A 25936-nucleotide genomic window follows, 5' to 3' on the forward strand; every position below is an offset into this window, starting at 1 on the left:
TGACTGCATCTGGACACCCTCAGTTCATGCTGCCAGGGTTGGGCCTGGGGATTCTGGCCAGTGTAATTTTTGTCAACTGTGGACATTTGCCTTCATGGATAGAATTTAGGCTATGAGGTAAATTACATATTCAGTTATAAATGACAAGTCTGCAAGTAGCTTGGAAATCAGAGAAGGGAAGAGTTGCCCGCAGTGCCCCTGCTGGAACAGCCAGTCGGCCTCCTCCTTTCGCCCTTGAGCAGATGCTTCTGGGTGCTGGGTCCTGATTGAGGACACTGCACTGTGGAAGGTGAGAGGAGAGACTGGGTTGTGTCTGTGCCGACCTGGGAGGTGGTTTCAGGTCAGAATCGGATGTGGAAGTTAGGGATGAGACGGCTCTGCCAAGTGCTTTTACCCTGCACTAACCAAGGGAGGTCAGCCCTCATGTTGGCTGGACCCAGGAGGGCCTGTGAGCTGTGAGAAGTAATGAACCCCTTGAACTTCACAAGCTGGCCAGGGGGCCATACCCCGGACGCTGCTGCCACATCCTCACAGTGCAAGGCTTGTTGGGACCAGATACCTTGCTGAGGGAGGTGCTGAAGAAGGTTTCCCTGAACCAATACGGCATATGGCCTTGCAGCCCAAGGCATTTCCCAGGGGACTACAGAGCCCCTGTGGGGCTGCGAGCCAGGGCAAGCACAGCGCCTGTGTCCTCGGCCAGCATCCCAGGAAAAGCTCGGCATCAAGTTCACACCACACCAGATCCCGCCGTGACCAGCCTGCCCTAGAGTGTGCACGAAGCAGCATCGCTGAGGTCACATGTCTAGCCGCCACGGTGACCATGGTGAGATGTGAGGATTAGCAGACTAGAACTGGGGAGGTGAGGAAAGTGACAACGACCCAGTTCTGGCTTCTGAGGGAGGTGTGGGGTCTCTCACAAGGAAGCAGTTGCTGGGGAGAAGGAGGAGTTTGGCTTTGTGTTTGCTGGGAGGTGTTGAGGCCACAGCTGGAGTGCAGCATGAGCCCTCTGTGAGAGGCAGTCGCTGCCGTGGTTGGCCTGGAGCTTAGAACCAGACAGTCCCTCTGTAGAGTGGAAGACAGAGACAGCCCTGGTGGCAGCTAGGTTGACGCTGGCAGCTTGAAGATGAGGCCCAGGCCCTGACAGGCATCTTACCCAGCCTCCCTAGAATGGCTTGGAGACAGGTCTGGCAGGTGCGTGGTCCACAAATCTAGAAGGGTCTAGGGTTGTCACATCCACCAGCTAGGCTGGCTGGCTATTCACCTTGTCCCTGTGTAGGCCCAGGATGCCGTTAACACCAATGGCTGCAGGGTTTCACCCACCTACACGTTTTCTCTGCCACACGGCTACTGCCACTTTAATTCACCAAGCCCTAGCACTCAGGGCAGCTGCCCAGCTGTCCAAGCAAAGAGGAAAAGAACAGGACAGAAAAAAGTGGGACCAGGCTCTCCGTTGAGGCCTTGTTATCCATTCCAGGACAGAATGTGCTGGCATTGAAGAGGGCAGGTGATCCACCTGGAAGCATGGGTAAAGGTGTAACCACCCAGTGGGTTCACATTCCCTGATACCTTGACAGAGGGCATTTGCAATAGAGAAAAAGTAATTCATGCAGAGCTAGCTGTGTGGGAGACTGGAGCTTATTGCTCAGTCTCCCTGAGCATGTGGGGATTAGAGGGGTTTTTTTCAGATAGAGTCTCACTTTGTCGCCAGGCTGGAGTGCAGTGGAGTGATCTCAACTCACTGCAACCTCCACCTCCTGGGTTCAAGCAGTTCTTCTGCTTCAGCCTCCCCAGTAGCTGGGACTACAGGTGCGCACCACCATGCCCAGCTAATTTTTGTATTTTTACTAGAGACGGGGTTTCATCATGTTGGCCAGGATGGTCTCAATCTCTTGACCTCGTGATCCACCCACCTTGTGTGTGCAAAAGTGCTGTTTTATTACAGGTGAGAGCCACTGCGCCGGTTTTTAAGGATAACTTGAGTCAGGAGTGCTGACTGGGTCAGAGATGAAATCAGGGGTGCGAAGCTATTCTCTGGGTGGGGCCGAAAGATCGGAAGAGCCTAGGTGGTGCCAGCTGATTCATCAAGCGCAGGGAGGGTCGCAAAATATCTCAAGCAGTCATCCTGGGCTTTACAATAGTGATGTTATCCCCAGCAAGTTTGGGGAGGGTCAGAGTCCTGCAGCCTCCAGCTGCATGACTCCTAAACCATAATTTCTGACCTTGTGGCTCATCTGTTAGTCCCACAATGGGAGTCTAGTCCCCAGGAAAGGTTTCTTTTGGGAAAGGGCCGTTAGCACCTTCATCTTAAACTCAGTTCCTCCCAAAGTTAGTTGAGCCTATGCCCAGGAATGAACAAGGACAGCCTGGAGGTTATAAGCAAGGTGGGGCTGCTCAGGGCAGATCTCTCTCATTTGCCTGTTACAATTCTGCAACCGCATTTTCATAGGGACACCTGTCCTCTGGGGAAAGAGCTAATAACAGGTTGTCTTTTTGGCTGCAGGTGGAAAACTGCATCTATTAGGCAGAACGTGTGCCACCTGATTCCTTTCCCCATGTGGATCTGGTTGGGGTCCGCCACAAGAGATCCGCGGGCATTTTAGAAGGTGGGAGGGAGGTGGGAGCTGACTGCAGGCCAGGCGTCGGCGCGGTTCCGTGAGCGTGCTGGCCCTGGGGCACGGGCACGGGCACGGGCACGGGCACGGCCACGGGCAGCAGCCAGGCCCAAAGCTCCTCCAGCCGAGGGGAACCGTTTCCTCCAGCGCTGGGCTAGGTAAGTGCTTCTGTGCCCAGCAAGAGCGCCAGCTCCTCCTTCGGGTGACCCAGGGAGCAGGGCTGCAGGCCCAGGACGCCGAAAAGGTGCCAACCGGGTCCGGTGGCTTTTTGTCTCTGCTCACCTAACTCACACCATCTTTCCTCCTCGGCCGCCTGTCCTGGGACTTCAGGCTCAGCGGCAGACACAGAAAAAGCAGCTGTACAGAGACAGCGGGTCAGCCCACGAGCTCCGAGCAGAGTGGCTGTGCTGCCGCCCCAGGCCCGAGGCCGCCGCTGAACGTGTGGCAGGAGTCTGGCCCCAGAGTGCGGCCCCGAAGCCGGCGGTTCTTCCACGAGGAAGGCCAGGCCCGCAGGGCGCAGAGGCGTGGGGCAGAGGCTGCGCCGGCGCTCGCTTGAGGCCCATGAGTCCGCTCGGCGGAGCGGGTGGCGTGGGCCCAAGGTGGCCAGGCAGGGAGTCTCGGCCTCGGGGTCACGTGGGACCCGTCCTCGCCCCAACAGCTCTTCCGCTCGGGTCACGGCGCTGCTAACCCACAGCCGACCAGCGAGCCGGGAGACCTACGCGAAACTCGTCACCGCCTCCGGCCGGAAGAGGACGTGCTGACATGTTCGTCACTTCCGGGGCGTGACCGGGCGTGGCCATCCCACCCCCGGCAGCGTGCCTGGCGCTGAGTTCCGCGACGTCGGTCCTGAGCTCGCTGCCGCGGCAGGTGCGGGGCGGGACGGGGACGCGCGGGGATGGGGAGCTGGACCGGGGGCGTGCGGGGTGGCGGCTGTCGGGGGCTGGACCAGGGGTGCGCGGGGTTGGGGGCGCTCCTGAGTCTGGTGTGTACGCTGTGGTCCCCAAGGAGGCCGAGCCTGGGCCAGGGGCCTGGATCTGGGCCTGCGGGCTGCGGTTGGGGTCCGGGTCCCCCCCGGCATCAAGTTGCCTCTCCCGCTCTGTTACGAGGGCGTGGGAGGCGCGGCCGTGAGACGGGGTGGGGCCGCGACTGCGACGTTTTCATCCCGGTCCCTCGGGACCGTTGCCTTTGAGGCTGCGGTTTCTTTCACAACCCCCGAAGCCCTCGTTTCCTGATGCCTGGGTCGGGGCGGGGGCATCGCGCAGCCCAGAACGGCCCCTGTGTCGGGTAGGCCGGAGCACCTGCTATCAGCCCCTACGTGTAGGGTGCTCGCCGGCTGTCGGGGGTGGGAGTATGGCAGGCCCTGCAGGACTCAGCTTCACCCCTCAGCCGACCTGCCGCATCCCAGTCAGGCCAGGTTGGAGCAGCCACCATGGGATGGGGAGGGGGTGGAGGCTGCACCCCGCGCCCACCCATCCGCCAGCAGCCGCCGGAACGCCGCGTGGTCACCGTTATCTTCCTTGGCCTCCTGCTGGACCTCCTGGCCTTCACGCTGCTGCTGCCCCTGCTGCCTGGGCTGTTGGAGAGCCACGGCCGTGCCCACGTGAGTACTTGCCCTGCGGCCCACAGTGCCCCCAGACCCCCAGGCCCATCGGACCTCCCCAGCCCTTATTGTGCCTCCTCATCCCCTAGGATCCCCTCTATGGCTCCTGGCAGCGCGGGGTGGACTGGTTTGCCAACGCCATCGGGATGCCAGTGGAGAAGAGGTACAACAGCGTCCTCTTCGGAGGTATGGCTGGCTCTGTGCTCCTGGCAGGCCCTGTAGGGTCTTACCTCCAGACCAGACCCCTTCTCAATTCTTGGTCCTTCCCTTCCCACTCCCTGGGCTGGCATCAATCTGGAGCACTTGCCCACACATCTGGCTCTTGGGCATGATCCCCTGCCTCTGCGTGTCATGTCCATATCCTTTCTCATCTCTCCACTGGGGCTGCCTCAGCTCAAGGGCCGTGGCCTGTGAGTGTGTGGCTCAGCATGGCTGGACCCTCAGGATGGAGCTGGACATTGGCTTTGAAGGCCCTGAGACCACAGCTCGTGGTGCAAGGCAGCCCCATGGCAGTGACCTCTCTCTCTCAGGTCTCATTGGCTCGGCCTTCTCTGTCCTGCAGTTTCTCTCTGCACCCCTCACTGGGGCCACCTCTGACTGCTTGGGGAGGCGCCCCATGATGCTGCTGTCCCTGGTATGTCCCTGGATCTAGGTGCCATGGGGGAGCCTCCACTCATGCAGCCAGGAGCCCCGTGGGGTTAGGTGGGGCAGTGGGGAGAGGCGGGTGACTGTGGGCCACTCACAGCCACTGGCTGGCCCTCATCACATCCTGGAGGGGGTTCTCTGGGGGACTAGTGGCTCCTGTTGTACAGCCAGGCTTTCAAGGAGCTGCTCCTGGTCCCTAGAGAGGCATTGAGAACACAGGTGCCCCTCAGAGGCTTCGAAACAGGGCAGGGTTGAGGGGTGCTGCCTGGGTGCCAAGCCCCGCTCTGAGCCACTCCTGGCCTTGTGACTGCCCATGCCCCTTGGCCCCTGCCCCTGGGCAGACGGGTGTGGCCACCTCGTATGCCGTTTGGGCCACATCTGGGAGCTTTGCGGCCTTCCTGGCCTCCAGGCTGATTGGGGGCATCAGCAAGGGGAACGTCAGCCTCTCCACAGCCATCATTGCTGACCTGAGCTCGCCTCTGGCCCGAAGCCAAGGCATGGTAAGCGCACAGGCTGGACCTGTGGGGTCTGGGTGGGGACTTCCGGGCCTGGAGCCTCCCTGCACAGCTCAGGTGGTCTTCTCCCTAGGCGGTCATCGGGGTGGCCTTCTCTCTGGGCTTTACCCTAGGCCCTATGCTTGGAGCCTCCCTGCCCGTAGAAATGGCACCCTGGTTTGCCCTGCTCTTCGCAGCCTCCGACCTGCTGTTCATCTTCTGCTTCCTGCCGGAGACACTGCCCGTGGAGAAACGGGTAGGGCTGTGGTCTGGACCAACAGGCCCAGGGGCTGGGGGCTTGGTTCCATAGCTCTGTAGGATGCCCCTGTGTGCCAGTCCCAGATGCCAGGGAGGCTGGGCTGCTCTCTCCTGGTGCTGGGGCTGAGGCCACAGTCCCTTGTGGCAGAGGTGAGGTGCAGAGGCAGCATCTGTTACCTGGGCTGCAGGCTCTCCATTCCCGTCCCCACAGGCACCCTCTATTGCTCTGGGCTTCCGAGGTGCTGCCGACCTGCTCAGCCCCCTGGCCCTGTTGCACTTCTCCGCTGTTGCTCATGGCCAGAACCCACCTGCTGGAGACAGTAAGGACCCGACCCACCCAAGTGGAGCCTGCTCTCCCCTGGGCTGGCCGGGTGGAGTCCTTCCCTGCTGTGATTGCCTTCCCAGCTCCCTCTACCTCCCCCCAGGGCTCAGCAGCCTGCGCCGCCTGGGCCTCGTCTACTTCATCTACCTCTTCCTGTTCTCGGGCCTGGAGTACACACTGAGCTTCCTCACACACCAGCGCTTCCAGTTCAGCAGGTGGGTCCCCACTGGGGATGGCCTGCTGTCACCCTGAACTAATGTCCCCTGCTTCAGGGATGACTCTCCCAACCCCCACCCCCAGGAAGCCTTGGCAGCCACTCTCGCCCTGGCCCTGCCCCAGGTGGCCCTGCCCCAGGGTCAGCCGGCAGGGCTGGGCACTAACACACCTGCTCCCAGCCTGCAGCAGGGAAAGATGTTCTTCCTCATTGGCCTCACCATGGCCACCATCCAGGGTGCCTATGCCCGGCGGATCCACCCTGGCGGGGAAGTCGCGGCTGTGAAGCGGGTAGGGAGCTTCCTCCCAATCGGGTGGCAGGGTGGTCCCGAGCCCTGCAAGGTGTGGGTTATGCTGAGGCCACCGTGCCCACCCACAGGCCCTCCTGCTGCTGGTGCCTGCCTTCCTCCTCATCGGCTGGGGCCATTCTCTGCCCATGCTGGGCCTGGGGTTGCTGCTCTACTCCTTCGGTGAGTGGCCCTGCCCTGGCGGGGGATCAGATGATGGGCAGCAGGAGCGGGGTTATGCACCCTCCCCTGGGCTGACTGGTGCCTCCTCAAAAATGTCCCCCACCAGCCGCTGCAGTTGTGGTGCCCTGCCTGTCCTCTGTGGTCGCCGGCTATGGTGAGCTCCCTTCCCTTGGCTGAAGCCACCCAGGTGGGAGAAGGGCAGTGGCCCCTGACTGCATCTCTCCCCACAGGCTCGCCAGGGCAGAAGGGCACAGTCATGGGCACACTGCGCAGCCTAGGTGCTCTGGCTAGGGCTGCAGGGCCCCTGGTGGCTGCCTCAGGTGAGGGCGTAGGATGGTGCTGGGCACTTGCTCTGTCTCCCCAGTGCCAGCCCCCTCGGGGTCTGGGTAATGCCGATGTCTCTCCACAGTGTACTGGCTGGCTGGGGCCCAGGCCTGCTTCACCGTGTGGTCTGGGCTCTTCCTGCTCCCCTTCCTCCTCCTGCGGAAGCTGAGTTGTCCGGCACAGATGCTCAAGGCTGAGTAGCTGAGCCACTGCTCCCAGGCTGCAGGCGCCAGGCATGGAGTGGAAGCCTGGGCCAGGCCCCTGCCCGCTGCCTGACCCCCCTCCTTCCTAGTCCAGAGATCCAGTTGGGGGGGGCAGCCCCCCAGCAGGAGACCTCAGCCACTCCTCTGGGCTCACTCCTTTATGACTCCGAGCAGTAGCACTGCAAGGCTGTTTGTTTTTTTAAAATATGTACCAGGTCTCTGATGACAAAATAAAGCAGCTATTTTATACCAAGTGCCTTTCTCCATACAGAGCCGTGCCTCGCCGCCCTCACCAGGAGAGGCCGCTGGAGCTGAATGAAGGGTCCAAGGCTCCTCCAGACGCTCAGTTTCCCCCTCTGCACAGTGGCAGTCTGGGGACTCAGGCAGGCCCCTCCAAGGCTGGGGTCAGCCTTGGCCAGGTGGCATCTGGCACTGTGCCTGACACCCTGGCAAGCTGTTCCCAGCACAGAGCCTTCCCCATCAGACATGAACGCATAGTGACGGTGAGATTGGGACCATCACAAGGACAGGCCAGCAGCTCCCTGACCACCCTGAGTTCCCATGGGGAGGGACAACAGGAGTGCTGGGCTGGCACGTCTTCCTGCACCCACAGCTGTAGATGACATTTTATCAAGACATGAACACTCAGGAGGTCTCCTTTCGGCGCAGGAGACAAACCTGGGAAAAAGAAATTAAAATGTAAAACTGCTTCCCAGGGTTAGACACGGAAATTGTTTAAAGAATTTTATTTGTGAGTAAAACGTTACAATGGAGAAAGGACATTCAGGACCTGTCCTTCCAAGTCTGTTTTCATATATGCAACTATATTTCATGTTGTAATACAAAGGATTAAACTACAAAAGTGAAAATTAAAAGTCATTGCATATGTGGGATAAAGGAAGGGATAAAAGGAGGGGTAAAGGAAGAGTCCACGGTTAAGGACTTTCACTCTGCCTTGGCAACAAAACAGCACGTAAGAAAAGCAGCGCGCTTGCCCACGTAGCAGGCCCTGCGGCTCAGAGAGCAGCTCCAGGCAGCGGTCAGTGCCATGTGGCAGCCCAGTGCTCACACGGCCGTCCAATCGGTGGGACCCAAAGTGGCTTGGCCCGTCATGCCCAGGACCTGAGCCTACGTCTGGCACCAGCTCTACCAGGGGCCTGTCCCACACAAGCTGGCCTGCACCTAGTCAGGCTGGTCCTGGGGCAGCTCCTGAAATGGATCACCCTCCAGTTCCTGCTCAGCAGCTCTGAGCCCTTTTCCAGGGAAGTGAGAGTAACAGTTACCAGCCAAGCAGGGCACGGAGGACGGAGACGGTGAGAGGCCCCGGGGCTGCCCTCCACCTTCTTACCGTTTATCACACTAGGGCATCTTTCTGGCCGAGTTAAGGGGAGAACAGATTCCCTGAAACTTCCCCCAAGTAAGTGAAAAGTGCTCTGCTGCGGGGTCTGGAAAGAAAAAAGCAAAAAGCAGCCTGTTCATGTTCACAGTCAAAAATGTAAGCTAAACTGTAAACCTGCTGAAAGAAACTTCTAGAAAGGACTCTTTCCCCTCCTGATATACCTTCCCTACGACAGGAATCCAGGGGCCCGAGTGAAAAAGAAACTGAGCTCCTGAATGCGGTTCTGGTCAAGGGATCATTGGTCAGACCATGCATAGCGTCATGTTGGGTGCACACAGGCCCATCTGCTGCTGGCATTTCCTGCCCAGCATTTGGCCCAGACCTGCCTCTTCAAGGCCGCTGGTGGGCACACAAGTGTTTTCACGGGACCAAGGCTTTGTATATAGATGTAAGTGAGATCACTGAGCAGAGAGAATGCCACATGAAGCCAGGAGTCTGAGTTCGTCACCTGAGACCTTAGGGTGGAGGGGAAGCCAAGCAGAGACAGAATGTGGTGATTTCATAACAGGTAGGACAGCGGGAGAGGTGAAGACTCAGGAGGGTGACACCTGGAGCCAAAACTGGCAGAAGCCTCTAGTACGTTCCAGCCAGAACCATGACTTAGTGCCTCCCACCTGTGGGGAGACCAGGTCTTCCTCAGAAGCTGAGGCAGAGAGGATAAGGGGCAGGGTGGGGCGGGGCTGCAGAGCACACACTCGGTCAGCCCCGGGACGCACAGGGCTGGTCACGTGACGGAGAGCTCTAGCTAGCGGAGGGCTTGGCTTTTTGCATTCCATTACACAAGGACAGAGCACGAGACTAGTCGGGGACTCTGGCAGAGCCAGGGTCACTCCAGACAGGACAGTGTTAGCGCAGGGCCTTCAGGAGTCACTCTTCTTCTTGCTCTTCTTCAGAAAGGACGGGGTACGGAACTTCTTCTTCTTTTTGGATGGGGACTTGCCTGGAGACCCATCACTGCCAGGGTCCGCAGCAGCCCCCTCGTCGGCAGCTGAGGGGGCAGGCTCTTCCGCCACTGGGGCTGGGGCTGGGGCTGGGGCTGGGGCTGGCTCGGGGCTGGCCTCAGCAGGGGCCTCAGTGGGGCTTGGGGGTCTATGGGCATCCTCCTCCTTCTCTAACATTGGGAAGCCAAGTGCTTCTGAAGGCTCGTCAGGGGACAGATCGGGGAGAGTCGGCTTAAAGGTGGCGGCATCACTGTCATCTCCAGTCGTCGGCTCCGGCGGAAGGTCTGGTGGGTGAGGTGAGAGATGGGGTTAAGGGGTCCTGCCCAGCTTGAGATGGGGGCTCCCCACACAGGAAACTGCCATTTTACTCTATGGATTTTTACTAAGACAAGAAACGTAACATGATCTACTCTACTCTAAGGCTGGATGGTCTTGGGGCGGTTTTTAGCTGCTTCTGGTGGGCAGTGTGCTGACACCACACCCCATCCCAGCCTGGGTCCCGCCGCCAGAAAGACAGCAGCACGACCTAAGGACAGCTGAAGGAGGATGTCCCGTTATCATCATGTGAAGAGAAGGCTGCCTGGTCACCCTAAGGGCATGTAAACCTGGGTCTACAACACCTGGTCTCCCCCAAAACAGTCAGTAGAAAATCGTGCTTAACTCCCACGCACGTGTGTGATGTCAACATCCAGAAAACCGTTTAGGCTGGAAGTTAATGAAAAGGAAAGAGATGGCCCGTAAGGCAAGGAGTGGGGGCCAAAACTCCAGCCAGTGAGGGTCAGGAGTGGACATCTGTGAGGGAGCACAGTGGCCCTAAGGACACGACCTAGGGGTACCTTCCTTCTACACTCACATGGGCACCCGCTTTGTCCATTTGTAAACAGCCTACAAAGTTACCAGCGACTGACAGGTTAGGCACCACAAGCTGTTTAGTGTTTAAAAATCAAGCCACACATCACGGCCGGGGGAGTCAGCTGAGCGGTTAGGAGCAGCATAGGAGGCCCTGGCTCTAAACCCTCAGTATTTTACCTCTGGGAGGCTGGAAGCGCCACCACCCCACCAGCTGACCGTGCTAATTCCGGGCCCCACTTCCTCAGGGCCAGGGAGAGGGCTGTGGGCACACAGGTGCCTCTCCTCTCCCCGGAGGAGGTGCGGCTGATGCTAGGACGGAGGCCGCCCCAGGGCGCTTGCTCTGGAGAGCTATCATCTGAGCCAACATCACACTGCTTTAAAAGGATCCAATATCGGCTCCTCTGCCCACCTCCAATTCCCAGTCCCAGCTTCAGCAAAGGTCCAAAGCAGTCTGACCCCACGCAGCAGGTGGCAGAGCCCTGCCCTATCTGAACTAAGCTGCACTTACGTCGGATCCAAGATGGTAAAACCCTCCCACCAAGCAATCCCAAGAGACCCTCTACGGCCGGAGGTAAGGACCTCTGAGGCCCAGAGTGGCCCGGCGGCACACCTAGGTGTATACAGGTCCCGAGGGAGCGCCCGCTACCGCTGAAGGCAGCACAGTGCTCAGGTGACTGAGCCGCTTCCAGAAAGGCCTCCAAGGGACTGGGTACAAAAAAAGGGGCTTTCTGTTTTTATTTTAAATAAACAGAAAACAAAACTTAATCAACAACAAAGCAGCAGGAGAATGAGGCAAAGCACAGGGCACCGGCGGAGAGCGGAGGCGGCGCGGTACTTACTAGGGTAACAGGTACTCTCTAGCGCAGCCGTCTCCTGTTTGTGACGCAGCCACAGGAAGAAAAAGCACAAGGAGAGAATCTATGCATTCAGTCACAGCCATCGGGTTACAGAAGAAGAAAGGCAGGGCCACGGGCTTCACGAGAGACACAGATGTACGAGACCAAGGGACAGACACCCGGTATCACACACCACAGACACACGGTGGCTGAGAGACAGCCGGCGTGCGGTTCACACAGCGGAGGGCACCTCCGGAGGTGGGGTCTGCATGACAACACGGCATGAGGTGTGTGCGAGCAACGGGCACTGCGGACACCAGCAACCACGGTGGGTTCCGACCCCTGAGGTCGGCCTTCCTACCTGGTCACAGCTCACTTACAAATCTGTTTTGCCTGGAGTTACCCAGGACAGAACCAGCACAGGAGGAGAGAGAAGGTGTCACGTCCTGGCGTTGATGCAAGCACACACTTCTGCATTGGTGTTAACACAACTCCCGCCACATTGAGTCACAGCGCGCACGAGCCGTGCACCCTCCCACATTGGGGCAGCCACTGCCACCCAGAGCTCACCTTCCTCCAGCTTGATGGGAGTGCTGGGAGGCGGGTGGGGGACCGCAGGCTGGTCAGGAGGACTCTCTTCTTTCTGTTCTCTAGTATCATCCAGATTCTCTGCAGAGAAGCAAGAAGGATATGGTAGGAGCTGTGGGCACCATGGGCCAGCACCCACCTCCCTGCCAGACGGGAGCCCGCCCAGCCACACTCTGAGAAGGCAGGGCTCTCTCAACACTTTCCCTTAATCCTACCAAGAGAGGATGAAGGGAGCTGTGACCTGGGTGTTGACTGATGTGAATTTCAGAGAAACTTAACCGACTTAAAATAAAAAATTCATTTCTATTCTTATTCCAGAGAGGATCTGCCAGAGCTGCCTCTGATGGACTCAGATGGTGCACCCTGGCCTGTCCCCACTTGTCCTGGGTGAGGAGGGAGCCCTTCCCTCCCTGTCTTCTCCCTGCCTAGCAGGTGGCCAAGGGTCCTGAGCCCCTGTGCACCACCTCAAGGGACATCACATGAGCATTATTTTGGTTTTACTTCTGTGGTAGGGCGTCTTATCCCACTAATTTAAACTTGGCAACTGTAGTGCATATTTTTATTTTTTAAAGTGAAAAATGCTAATAAGGACCAGAAGAAAAAACGCAGGAACTAGGACCCTGGATATAGAAAGTTCCAAGTCTACTTCTCATTTCGGGAAAACTATGGATCAACACTATCCTCACTCCTTCCATCTCCGTCTTTATTTAAGAAGTTTAGATTAATAGCTTAGGATCAGCAGGTCTCATATTTTGAACAAGCAGCTGTCACCACCCTTTTGACCTCCCAGGGCCTCTGCTCCCAAGCGCCCACCCTAACAGCTGGCTCACCTTCCCAAACACCATGTTGGCAGCTAGCTACCTTCCTGAAGCCAGGCGTCTATAAAATGGCTGTCATACCACCTACCTGAGTAAGCATACAGCCTGAATCAGGAAAAGGTGCTGGCCTCTGACAGCCAGCCTGCATTTTACCTGTGGCACACACTCCCCTCACCCTACACCAAGGGCCAGATCAGATCTCCTGTGGGTTCTCCTGTTGACAGCTCCGTGATCACAGAGCACGGCCAGAGCCATCCCCATCCACTCAGCTGCCATCACAGCCCTGCTGAAGGAGCCTCACACACGTGGGGGAAACTCCAGGTATCTCGTTTGACTTAAATACAGTCTGGTTACTCAGGTCCCAGAAGACTCCAAAGGGCAGACACATGTCTGTGCGCATGTGCACAGGAACTAGGATTAGGCCACATGACCCACAGCTCAAGCTGACTACCTCTAGTTCTTACTCTGAGACATGCAGTTCTATTAATGGCTCAAAGCTTCACTGGAGGGAGACAACCAGCATCAGGGCCTGGTGTGTGTGAAGATCTGAACGGTAAGAGTGTAATACCAGAAAACAATTCAGCATCTGCAGGCATTTTCTCACACACACACACACACACACACACAAAGAAACAAAAAAATTCAGCAATAGTTTTTCCATGACTCAAATTTCAGCAACAGCTACAAAATGCAGTGGCTGGTCTAGAATAAGACAAAACACAGGTAAGAGGTCATCTGAGAAGGAGTGCCTGGCTCCCAGGAGGGCCAGGGTCAGCCCCACACACTGAGATGGCTCCAGCAAGGCTGACCCGGGGGCTGAGAAGCATACTTAGGGTTCAGTAAAAACCTGAGTTATAGCTCACGGCCCTGAGGATGCTGGTGGAACCTCCTGGCGGAAGGCCCTGTGCCCCTGGGTCTTCCTGGTGCCAGCACCAAGGCTGCTCAGTGCTTAGTGACCAAGAGCACTGGCAGCAGGGTGCTTGGGGGAAAAGTGGCTAAGCCACCAGAGCCCCCAAGGAAGAGGCACTGGAGACCTGCTTCTCTCCTTAGTTCTCAATTTCCTTTTCAAACCCTGACATTGAAACCACCTGCTTTGTGAGGGTCTAACACCAGAGCCGTTTCTTTTCCTTCGCTTAAGACTGCCCCATCTTTGACAACTGACCGCCTTTGTCAGTGAGCTGCCAGGAGAAGTACAGGCTGCACCAGCCGCTCCTACCGGGATCTGAGCAGGTGCCACGGCAGTCTGCACGTTCACCCTCAGGCCTGTGACCACACCTGCATGGGGGACCCTCAAGGTTTATGGAGAAAGAGGATTTCTGTAAGAAACCCCAGCCCTACACACAAGCACAGTAAAGACGTTCGGGGCGTCCCCTTGCAGAGGCTGGGGCTGACTGCTTCGACTGAAGACTTAGTGAGGAAAGGAGTACACTTCTGTCCAAATCAGGGCCATGCAGAACATCGTTCTTGAGAGCCACCCTGCGGCAGAGCCCCCTACTCCTCTGCTCCAACTGGGGGAAAACGACCTATCTCCCACTTTGAGAATGAAATGTACACACGACAGCACTCAGCATGTCCCTGGCATGATAACTGCTTAGCCACAATGAGCATGAATGAATCAAACCCACTGGGTTTGATTTCTGTCTGCTGAAATCAGAGCTTCACTTCCCCAGCTTCACAGAGGTTCCCCAGTGAGGTTTCAACAGACAGAAATAGTGTGTTTGTAAAAGAGACAAATGTCTCTTAAAAATATATTCAGGTTAACTTTCCTACTAACTAATCCAAATTAGTGTATTCTTTTGTCAATGTTCTGGTCACTCCAGGTGGACAGACATGTGCTCAGAGAAGGACCAGTGCCCTCCAGCCCAGAGCTCTGTGGGTGGCCCCTCGCTGCTCCTCTCGCCCCCGCCTTCGTCACAGCTGCTGGATGGGACCACAGTGGAACAGTTTCAGGCCCAGTCTTGTTTTGCAAAGGGGCCCCACCAATGTCTTAGTACGGGGCACAGATACTAGTGAGTGGCCACCACAAGTCATGTGTCCCTCCTCGCCAGAGCCACTCACAAGTGTGCCTAACTTTGCAATTTCTTCCATTCTGGCCCAAGTGACTAGCTTGGAAATGAGTACTGAATAAAGTTCTGGTCTTAACCAATCAAAAGGTTTGTCTTTGATCATGTGATTATTCTTACCACCACCCACAGCCAGCACCTGGACCACAGAGAAGCTCCCAGGGAGTACCCAGTACCACAAGCACTCACCTTCGGAGCCCTTCTGCTTCCGCTCCACCTCTCTGCGGTACTCCTCCAGCTCGCGGTCTGTGAGCGTGGTGAAAGGGTTGGGGCCTGTGGTGCTCACAATGACGTGGGGCTGGTACTCCTTCTCAATGATGGCCTTGGAGGCTGTCACCAGCTCTCCCTGTGAATGAAAGGGATGTCTGGTCTGCAGGACCCCAGCCCAGTAGGGACTCTCCCTCCTCCCAGACAGGCTGCAGGTGGGGCGGGGGTGTGGGGGCAGGAAGCTTTCCCGGAGCAGACGCCGCTGAGACTGCACCGCCATGGGCCCAAGGCCTAGGCTAAGCTGCAGCCTTCAGTGGTAGATATGGAAACACAGGTCAGTGCCACGAGGAACAGATGTTAACTCCAGAAGAAACCCTACAGAGCCCTCCAGGTTTCAGAAGCAAGAGCCCAAGTTCGGAACCAAGAGCACAGAGCACCCCGGGAGGGTGCCCGCTCCTCACTGACAAGCAATGGGGAAGAGGCCCTTTCCTGGTGCTGTTTGAAAGTCAGTATCTTCCTCATGACAAACTGTCACGATCTGTAACACTCAGCGCAGGGCATGCTCAGAACTGCTTATGTTCTAAGAGCACAGGTAAGTTCTGTTCTTTTGACTATGGTTAGTTGATAACTAGTTCCTGGAACTTATCCCAAAACACTGAGAGGCAACAAAATGTCCCAAGACACCAGTGTTTAGCTGAGAAATTTGGAAAACCGTGAACATTTTACCAAAGAAAAAAAGAAAGCAAAGCGAAGCACAAAGGCACTCACAGACCACAGCCAATCTTCAAGCAGGAGGCAGAGCCTGCGGGCAGGCCCAGTGGGCTGGGTGGGCCTCAGGGGCTGCAGTCCACTCATACCCACCTGCCCCAGCACAGCGCTGTGCCCACAGTGCAGCCTGGTTGGGCCAGGGGCAGGAAAATGTCCTCCAAATTCCCTGGAGCTCACTTCTAAGACAGTTCCCCAGCACTCACACACATGCACATGACTGAATGACAGCTTCCAAAACCAAATCAAAACAGGAGAACCCACAATCACTTGGATGCCAGGCCTGGTCCTTCAGTGCTCCTCTCAGTGAGGGGTGAACACCAGAGATGAAGAGCGTCCTAGCACGGCTGACTCGGGAAATTCAACTCACATGGGCCGACTGCTCCTCAAGCAGAGACGGGGGAGCCTGGACTGACTGGGATAGGCTGAGTGGTCACCACCTGGCACACCCCATAGCCGGTGTCTGGGGGAACTCCATGACTGACCAGTGACACAGAGCCCCGGGAGGGATGGATGGGCTGCTGGAATAGGCAACCTTTGCCCAGGAGCCTGGAGACTCTCGACAGTCAACAGGTCAAGGGGAACCCTCTTCTGAACCAAGCTTGACTCAAGGCCCACTGGCTTTTCGTGTGGAAGCCACCCTGCCTCACCAAGACAGAAAGCTGAGTCCTGTCTGCCATGTGTTAGCTCTGTGGCCCGAATGAAGTCTTTCCCTTGACCAGAGGCCTGCCTCACTATCTGAAGAAGGAGCCGCTGGGCTAACTGCTGCTAAGAGCCCTCATACGATGGCACTCTAGAGACAGCATCCTAGCAACGGCAGTTTGGCTGGCTACACCTGCATCCTGATATCATTTTCATTACGAGATAAATGCTTAAGTTCATTTAAATCAAATGGTTACAAATAGTAAAGAAATAAAATATTAAGAATCAAGTATCAGGCCAAGCATGGTAGCTCACACCTGTAATCCCAGCACTTTGGGAGGCTGAGGCAGGCGGATCACCTGAGGTCAAGAGTTCAAGACCAGCCTGGAGGACACAGTGAAACCCCATCTCTACTAAAAATACAAAAGAATCAGCCAGGCGTAATGGTGAGTGCCTGTAATTCCAGTCCCTCGGGAGGCTGAGGCAGGAGACTCACTTCAACCCAGAAGGCAGAGGTTGTGGTGGGCCAAGATTGCGCCACTGCACTCTAGCCTGGGTGTCAGAGTGAGGTTCTGTTTAAAAAAAAAAAAGAAAGAAAAGAAAAAGAAAAATCGACTATCGGCCAGACACCATGGCTCATGCCTATAATCCCAGCACTTTGGGAGGCCAAAGCAAGAGGACTGCTTCAGCCCAGGAGTTCAAGAACAGCCTGGGCAACATAGTAAAACCTTGTCTCTACAAAAAATTTAAAAATTAGTTAGGTTGTGGTGGTGTGCATCTGTGGCCCCAGCCACTTAGGAGGCTGAGGAGGGAGGATTCCTTCAGCCTAAGTTGAGGATGCAGTGAGCTGTGATTGTACCACTGCGCTCCAGCCTGGGCAACAGCAAGATGCTGTCTCAAAATCAAAATCAAAATCCACTGCCACCAAGACACCAAATCCCTTCTTCCAAATTCTGATGACCCAAAAGACAAGTGGGGCTATCTCATACTGAGACAGCTGAAGCCCAAGGCACAGCAGGTCCCTGTCTCCGGTGGTGAAGAGCTCCCTCCTCCAGACCACAGCTAAGGGCCAAGCTGCTGTCAAGACCAGTTACGGGAACAGAGAATCACATTCTTCTGAAGAAAGGACACAGAGCAATGCTTGAGATGCAGAGAAACACACACCACTCATGGATGACCCAGGCAAGAAACCAGGATGTGCCTAGCTTCCCCTCCTGCCACACTGCTCACCTCCCGGTCACCTGACGAGGCTCTAAAGCAAAACACAGGCTCAGTAAACTTTTCATACTTGACTGAGGCTGTGTAACCTGCACTAGCAGCTGCCCTCTCTGAGTATCAGGCTTTCATCTGTAAGCAGGACTGACTTTGATCTGGACTGGCATTTCCAGTGCTGGACCATGCATAGGCCAGGTGCTCAACATAGGTCACTCAAGTCTGAGGGGTGGGCTTACTGTCCCTCTGCATTTCTACCACAGAGCATGAAGGGTGGCAGGGAACACAGCCCCCGATGAGGTGCCCATGGGAACACAGAGCCCTTCCCTGAGCTGAACAGCTTGCAGTGTAGACTCACCCTTCATCTCTAATCCCTTACCTGCAATTAAACCCAGAAGGAAGCCAAAATTATTTCAGGTTATGGTAAACACGGTGACTCACACCCTGTAATCCCAGCACTTCGGGAGCCTGAGTTAGATGGATTGCTTGAGCTCAGGAGTTTGAGACCAGCCTTGGCAACATGGCAGAACCCAGTCTTTACAAAAAATACAAAAATTAGCCAGGTGTGGTGATGTGCACCTGTAGTCCCAGCTACTCGGGAGGCTGAGATGGGAGACTTGCTTGAGCCAAGATAGCCTGACCACACTCCAGCCTGGACAACAGAGTGAGACCCTGTCTCAAAAATATACATACATGTATTTCAGGTTACATGCTCTGATGCCCAAAGCAAAGTCAACACCGCCTTCGGCCAGGCTTAGAACTGCTGTTTGAACTGTGACTCACTGTCCCTTCTTCCGTCAGAAGGCAACACCTGCACTGTGGGTATGGCTGTCACCAGTGAGAGAGAAATGAAAGGCAAAGGAAAATCCTTTCCAGAAAAGCCCCAGCTTCCTAAGTCCCAAATACTCACTCCTCAGGTTCTCAAATGGGAAGCAGGCATCTCATGCTCACTGCACTAGAGAGAAGTGTGCAGGACACAGTCCTCCCTGCTTGGTCAGGGAGATCCAACTTCCCAACATGTGCGCCATGTTCCGAAAGGAGCACACTGCTGCTTTTTGAGGTCCACATGAAATGAAGTGAAAAAATCGCTCAGTAAAGGACTCCCATGGTGCCGAAGCACATTCTCACCAAAAAAAAGGAGTATTTTAGCCAGTGTGGGATAACAATCAAGGTTGCAAAAGTGAACTTCAGAAATCGGGAGGTAGAGAAAACAGAAAGCTGGAATAAGCATTTACGTAGAGGGGTCACATCTCTTCCTCTGGGGTCGGTGTACAGTGGTGTTCTCTGCTAATCACCATCTGGGTGCACCACTCACAGAGAGCACAGTGTTCAGAAGGTGGTGACCCTACCTCTTTTCAGGAAGCACCCAGGTGACTGTGACACACCCACATCTGAACATCACTGGGACACAGCACGCAAAGCTGTAACTGGTGGTTGAACACAGAGACCCGAGCGGCTTTCTGGAGAGCTCTAACAAGGATATCAGCGCTGCCCTGCATGTGGACTCCACACAGGAGGCCAGCTGGGCTCTCACACACTGGAGAGAAAGAATAACTGACAAGACCACAACGAAGTGCCAAAATACGAAAAAGTCATCTTTGTCCCCTGCTCTGAGTTCTTCCAAGAACGGCAGCCAAAAGTAAACTCTAAAGCATAGGGGGAGACGGGACCTGTGGAATTAATGTTCAGCAGGGATTACAGAAAGGAATACAGACTCTTTGGTAGAAAACGGCTCCCATCTGGCAACTGGAACTCCACTAAAGAGACATATACATCTCAATGAAGGTGTGTCAAGTAAAAGAGACAGTTCTGGAAATTTCCTTTGACCAGAAGATAAACACACATCTCAGCTGAGACTCTCAACCATGCAGCCAGCCATGCTCTGCCCTGGGCACCAACTCCTGCACACCAGCAGCCTAAATGCTCAGGAAGGTTTCCTTCCATGTGGGTGGTTAGACCAGACAGATCTTCCACCTACTGCACATGCTAGATGTGCATGCATAGAGGGAAATTACAATATGTGCTTTCAAACTCTCCTAAGTCCTTCTCCTCTGAAGCATTTAAAAATGTTATTTAGGGTTTTTTTGAGGTAAAAATAAATACATTTTATCAAGAAGGGCTGACAAAGCCCGTCTTAATCCCCACTCCTCTGAAATGACATCTTTCAATGACATAACCTTCAGTAGTTACATTCATGACATGGACAGTCAAAGTTGAACCAGCGAGGGTGGAAGGGCACTCGGGAGTGGCCACTGCCAACGGACTGCCCAGAAGAGCCTGTCTGCAGTCAGCATCATGGAAAAGGCAAACTCTGAAACACAAAACATGCACTGACCGAAGTCCCGTGCAGAACTGCACCCCACTGCTCTGACTGGCCATTTCTCAGCACAACTTAGAACGCTGTAAATTGTTATCACACCTCATATCAAATGTTTTCATTAAAGAATCAAGGCCGGGCGTGGTGGCCTGTAATCCCAGCACTTTGGGAGGCCAAGACAGACCGATCACAAGGCCAAGAGATCAAGACCATCCTCGCCAACACGGTGAAACCCCGTCTCTACTAAAATACAAAAATTAGCTAGGCACGGAAGTGGGCGCCTGCAGTCCCAGCTACTCGGGAGGCTGAGGCAGGAGAATTGCTTGAACCTGGGAGGCCAAGGTTGCAGTGAGCTGAGATGGCGCCACTGCACTCCAGCTTGGTGCCTGGCGACAGAGCAAGACTCTGTCTCAAAAAAAAAAAAAAAAAAAAGAATTGAGTAGGCAGAACAGAACCTTCTGTACAATCTCACAAATAATTTAAAGATCCACTTGAAGCTACTTCAGTAACTAATGCCTGAAGAGCGGAGACGACGAGGAGGGGAAGGGGAGGGAAGCGAGGCGCACCAAAGGTAGTCAAGGACAGGGCAGTGAGTACCTTTCTAAAAGAGAGAGACTTAGCGGGACTAAAGGTCTGCTCTGTAAGCTCGAGCCCTTCGATAGTTTCCGTACAGTCAGAGAGAGGTGCGTCCTGAAACAGTAAACCGAGTCACCAGAGCACACCAGGCCCAGCCTGTGAAATGGCTGAGAGCACAGGATGGAGCTGGCTAAGAGCATGCAGCAGGGACAGCTGTCAACAGTAAATGTGGAGGTGATGATGGCGGGACGTGCAGACACTGAACACGAAACCAGGACCACGGCTGGCCAAATCTAACAATCTTCTACCCCTGCAGAGTCAGGTTTTAAAGCATCAGGTGGCATCCTTGTTTTCAGAGATAACTACTTACACAATTATCTTCAACGTGCCACAAGGTAGTCATTTTGTAGAAATGTGTGTAAATGTGCACCACATTTACAGGCACCCACCCCCTGCAACCCAAGCAGCACTTTGTTGCAGACAGCAATATGTATCCAAACAAGAGTCCCTTAAACCCACCCTCTCCTAGCGCCTGACACAGAACTCTGCTGAACCCGGGCCGAATCTAAGCCCCAAAGCTAGTGGCGTATGTGCCACTCTCACATATGCATGCATTACAAGGGGTGGGACCAGAGGGGTGGACACAGCCCTGAGCATGCTCGCTCCATCTAGAACTCAAGGTGCCTGGGTTGTTCTTCATCATGAGGTATTAACAAAGGTAACTGGTTGCCTAGAATACTTACCTCACAAAGTCACTCTCTCAATTTCAGAGTAACTTTGCAGCAGGTGGTCACACAGCCACCACCCACTAATGTCAGAGACTCTCTGGGCTCTCACCTGGACGAGGCTCCTGTCCATCACTACACCACACAAAACCTGGGACTGAGGGCCAGCCGTCTTAATGTCCTGTAAGTTCTGCTCTCGGATCTGAGGATGGGAAGGAGAGGCAGACATCAAGGTCCTGAGCAGCCACACTGCCTAGGAGCCATGCTGCTTGTCCCCTTGGGCACCAGCCACATGGAAGCTACACTTCAGCTCTCCCCCCACCCCATACAGGCAGGATGGCCCCATGTGTTCTGAGTGACTGCCATGCCTGATTAGTGGGGCATGGGTCTGCAGGGATGGAGACTATTCCCAGCTCCCCACACCTTCCAGACACTTGGGCAGGGCACATATCTCTCACTGTCATTAACTCGATGGAGACATTCCCTGCAGGCCCATCGTCAAGTGACATGAGCACGGGCAGGGCTCCTGCTCTGATACACCAAATGCCACTCACAAATCTTTGAATGAACCCTGAAAGTCAGGGACAGCAGTCTGCTCTTGCTAAGAATAGGTTTTACAGCTTCCAATTCTGACCTGTGAGCAAATATCCATTCAAGAATCAACAGGCCCCAAAAAATGTCTGCTGCTCACATTTCACACTGGCAGTAGAACAGCAGCAGTGTGAAGAGATGGCTTCAGTTACAACAGTGGCAGCAGCAGCAGATGTCCTCTGCTAGAAGCAAGCATACCCTCCCCTTGAAGCAGCGGGCATCCCTTCCAATCCCACATCCCAGCCCCCAGTGAGTATCGACACAGGACGCACCTTGTTCCTCATCTCCTGGACCTCCTTTGGGTTAGTGTTCAATGGAACAAACAGGTTAGGGACAGCAGAGGTGGAAGTTCTATGTCCATCCTCTTTAGTCCACTGGAATATCAAGAACAGTTGAAAAGTCAGAATTATGACAAGAATAGTGACAAAGTGACATATCATCCAATCTGTCCAGTTTATTTCACATCTGGTCATGCACTGATCACAGAGAGGACTGAACCAATGACCACATCTTCTGGGTCACTCAGCAGAGTCATCATGGCAGCACAATGCAGCCACATAAAGACCAGTTAAGGGTGGAAGTTAAAGTCACAACTGATGGAAAAGGACCATTGGGAAAGCCCAGCTGAGTCTGGGTCACAACGTAAGCTGATGACAGAGCTGAGCCCCACAACCCCTAGGACCAGCAGGTGAGGTCCCTCAGAGACCATTGGTTCACCACTCTGAAAATCATCCAACACCAAAGCCAACCGGAAGCATGAGATGACAGGGTCATGAAAAGCAATGTGATGCTACTACCCAGGGGTAGGAGGAGCCTGCACCGTGAGGCAAGAGTGGGCATCACCAAAGTTTTGCATTAAAATAAAATGACAGCATCAGAATGCACTGTCTGCATAACTATTTCAAGAAAATTACTATATGAACACTTACACAGTAGCTACCTGGAAGAAGAGTTTGGTGATGTCGAATATTTTACATAACTTAATATTTTTGAGTGTTACAAAAATATCCCAAACAAACTTGAAGCGCTTCATGAGTCCTTAATATTTAAAGGCTGATTTAGTGTCAGTGCGCCTCGTCATGCTGAGCTTTCCACTCATAAATGATTTTTGGATCTCCAATCAATTGCGAGATTTTTAATCAAATTCTAAGGCATGAGTAGGCACTGAACATTAAAACAAGCCCATCTTTGAGAGCAAATGTTATGCCTTTCAGAATATTTTTGAGAGGCAATAAGATAGCCATAAACCATACAACTTTTTAAAAAGCAACAAAACCGTCAAATGCTGAGCCACTGCGAGGAGAGTGTGAAATGAGCGTGGAGCTGTGGGTACTCACTGATGGTTATCTTCTCAGAGAAAAACAACTCCAGCGTTTTATTAAAAATAATTTTTAGTCAAAACATTCAAAGAGCAACCTCAGAAGCTTGAACACATTTGAAAAAGTAACAACAATCATTATAAATTAAAATATACCAACCTGGGTACACTGCATGGAATCTGTTTCACTCCAAAACACTAAGAAACACATTTAAATGTGGAGTAAGGCCTCCTCTTGGATGTACACATTGACTAAAAGGCCTAAAGTGACTAGTCATTTTGTAAGCTAATGGTAAGTAAAACTCGTGTTGCTGCCTCAACACTTTGGAAAAATTCCTCAGGGCAATTCAGCACTGTGCTTCACATCAGCCGCAGAAAGGTGTTTTGGGTTTGTTTTTGTTTTGTTTTCTAAGGCCCACTTCCTTTAACAGTGGAACAAATGAAAAAATAAACAAATGAAATGAAAGAAAAGGGGGAGACAGGGAGAGAGGGGGGAAAGGAGACAAGGAGGGCACAAGGAGAGAAGAGAGACGCGCTCCCACGCTCGGAGCCCCATGGCCACACAGGGTCCCTGCCCAGGTGACTCGGCTGCTCAGGAGCATGAAGGCTTCTCACCAACTGCGTCAGGAAAACACCAGGACCACCTGGGGAAGATGAAACTTCTTTTCTTTAAATAAACCTATAACGTAAACACTGTTATAAGGGAAAAGAAAGCCCCACTTTACTTATTTGGTTGCCCATGGTTTTAGGAGTATCTAATCTAATTTCAACTGAACTCCGCTAGAACTCGTCAGGCATAGTTGAGTCTGCTTCGGCCTCTGTCCCCTCCATTCCAGGGGCTTGTGGAAATGGGCCTCTCCTATAGTTTAAAGCGGAGCTGGGCGGACTGTCAGAGGCAGATTACAGGAGGAGTAAAGATCAATCTTCAGAGGAGTCTCAGCACCAGCACATGGGAGCACCTCTTAGGGCAAACGGTAGCTGAGCAGGATTAGCGCTGAAACGGAGCACCCCCTGCAGCGCCTGTCGCTGGTGCCTGTCGCTGGTGCCTGCGCTGCACTTCGGTCATGCCGCACCCAGCAGGAGTCAGAAGACGACTCACCACTATGGCCGTCTACTCACATGCAACAGTCCATGCAGAGGGCAGCTGGGGGTGCACATTCGGAGGCTTTGGGATAGAAAGCAGGGGAGTAACACTAAGGCAGGGGACAAGGGTCAGCAGAGAACACGCCAGGGAGCCACGAAGAAAAACTGCTTAAGAAAACACAGAAGACTTAAAGAAGAAACTTTAGGGACTTGAAACCACTGGAGTTCACAACACTAAAATATCAGGTTTAGGACTGAAGTGTCTTTTCGTGCATGAAGTATTAAGAGTCCATGAATACAATTTGAATTAAATGAGAAGAGCTCCTATTTGCAGGTTAATACATGTAAATTATTTTGCATTTTTGCTATATATGGATATATACTGGAACTATTGTGGAGTTACACTATGTCTTAAGCAGTTTCAAGCAGATAGTATTACCCGAATTTTTGTAATGCATTCAGTGGGCTTAGGTTCAGACTATGAGAAAGTGAATGAGGAAGGTTCGCTTTATATCAGGGTCAGAAAGGCTGGATTCCCAAAGCCTCCGAAGCCCCAGCTACCCAACTTGCTCTACGTCATCTAACTATGAACAGTAAGGTAGGCACAGACCAAGCAGTTGGTAATACAGCTTGGCACGCAGACACCGGACGAGAGAGACTGCAGCAAGGGTTTCACGTGATCGTGTGTAATGTTCGTCCACACCTTAGTCTTCGACTTGGGACTGCTTCCATTCTGCCCTTCCTCAGAAGCTTCATCACCCCGGCCAGAGTTCAGCCACCTTGTCTTCTCCCGCTGCTGCTTCTGAAAACTGTGTCTGAGAGGGGAGCAAGTGCCCGAATCACCGTCACTAGCAAAGGAGTAACCTGTGACACTAGCAGGAACTTCCACATCGCTGTATTTTTTAGACTTCTCTCTCAGAGCAGGGTATCGGTAAGGGTAGCCAGTTCTGTAGCCCTAGGGTCCAAGGAGAGTGAAAGACAGTCAATATTCCAGATCTCAAAACAGGGTGTCACTTTGGAAAATCACGTGGAAGTATCCATAAAAGTTGAACACATGCATACCCTATGACTCGGCAATTCCACTCCTCATGTTATACCCAATACCAAAAAGCCAGGCTAAAATGTGAACAGCAGCCCTACTCCTCGTAAACCACAATTGGAAACTACCCAAAAGTCCATATAGGAGATGGATAGTGAAATGTCTGCATGGTGGCCTGTGCGACAGTGATGAGAATGAACGCTGTGCTCTAACCCAACCACATGGATGAGTCTCCTGAAGGCAATGTTGAGTGAAAGAGACCAACCTGCAAAGAACATACACTGTGTAATTCCATTCGTTAAAAGTGCAGAAGATGCAAAGCAACCTTTGTTTTGGCTGTCCTGGGAGACAGGCCAGTTGTCACCCCCGGGACAGGGCAAGTGACTGAAAGAGGTGCTGGCGGTGTTCTGCGGTGCTGCCACCATTGCTCTTATTGATTGCTGGTTATACAGGGGGTTGTTTTTAAAAATTAACAAACTGAACACTTGCAGTATGTGCACTCTCCTGGGGCTTATTTATTTCAACAAAAAATTAAAGTTGAAAACCCAAACAGGGCTTACTTGCTGCCAGCTACTGAGCAGGTTACATTCATCAACCTACTTAATATATTTTTACCTTTTAAGTTACAGTTTAATATGATAACCCTCAGGTAAGTAAGGTAAATATCTCATGACAACTGGTTCTCAGCAAAATTGCTTTACGTCTGAATATAACACCATTCAAATTCACCTCCAGCTCTGCCTCATGACCACGTGCTCTGTGGTAAAAGACAGCTCCACTTACAAAGCCTCTGCTGGACCAACTCATCAGCAGAGTCCTCCCA

At 53.7% G+C, this 25936-nt stretch overlaps 2 protein-coding genes across 37 annotated transcripts in view; one reads left to right on the forward strand and one right to left on the reverse strand.

Annotated features, from left to right (window-relative positions):
* Window positions 1-3439: 3439 nt before the first annotated feature.
* SLC75A1 (solute carrier family 75 member 1) lies at window positions 3440-8016 on the forward strand. Of its 26 annotated transcripts, none has more exons than XR_013533226.1 (13): window positions 3440-3479; window positions 4018-4212; window positions 4302-4398; window positions 4743-4846; window positions 5199-5357; window positions 5446-5607; window positions 5821-5929; window positions 6035-6146; window positions 6232-6435; window positions 6524-6614; window positions 6721-6768; window positions 6845-6934; window positions 7024-7394. XR_013533226.1 is itself a non-coding variant. In XM_078367679.1 (13 exons), exons 2-13 carry the CDS (start codon window positions 4042-4044, stop codon window positions 7454-7456), a joined length of 1296 nt encoding a protein of 431 aa, XP_078223805.1. In that variant the 5' UTR covers window positions 3440-3479; window positions 4018-4041; the 3' UTR covers window positions 7457-8016. The 26 variants fall into 26 exon arrangements, 19 of the variants coding, with proteins under 19 accessions (XP_078223805.1, XP_078223803.1, XP_035150155.1 ...); XM_078367679.1 differs by lacking the exon at window positions 7024-7394 and adding an exon at window positions 7413-8016 and having other exon boundaries at window positions 6327-6435; XM_078367677.1 differs by having other exon boundaries at window positions 6204-6435.
* Window positions 7873-25936, reverse strand: part of ADD1 (adducin 1) — a 96601-nt gene continuing 78537 nt past the window's right edge. For 2 of the 11 annotated variants that reach the window (XM_008993697.5, XM_035294255.3), the window contains exons 10-16: window positions 24778-25029; window positions 21946-22047; window positions 21195-21284; window positions 14828-14984; window positions 11740-11838; window positions 11173-11206; window positions 7873-9765 (exon numbers count right to left, since the gene is read on the reverse strand). In XM_008993697.5, coding sequence (XP_008991945.1) covers window position 9765; window positions 11173-11206; window positions 11740-11838; window positions 14828-14984; window positions 21195-21284; window positions 21946-22047; window positions 24778-25029 — 735 coding nt within the window. In that variant the 3' untranslated portion in view covers window positions 7873-9764. Of the gene's footprint in view, window positions 9766-11172; window positions 11207-11739; window positions 11839-14827; window positions 14985-20378; window positions 20472-21194; window positions 21285-21945; window positions 22048-24684; window positions 25030-25936 lie in introns of all 11 variants that reach the window. The other 9 variants (XM_008993691.5, XM_035294251.3, XM_008993693.5 and 6 more) reach the window with 7 other exon arrangements.

Source organism: Callithrix jacchus, chromosome 3 (assembly GCF_049354715.1).
Source record: "Callithrix jacchus isolate 240 chromosome 3, calJac240_pri, whole genome shotgun sequence".
Taxonomy (NCBI): Eukaryota; Metazoa; Chordata; class Mammalia; order Primates; family Cebidae; genus Callithrix; species Callithrix jacchus.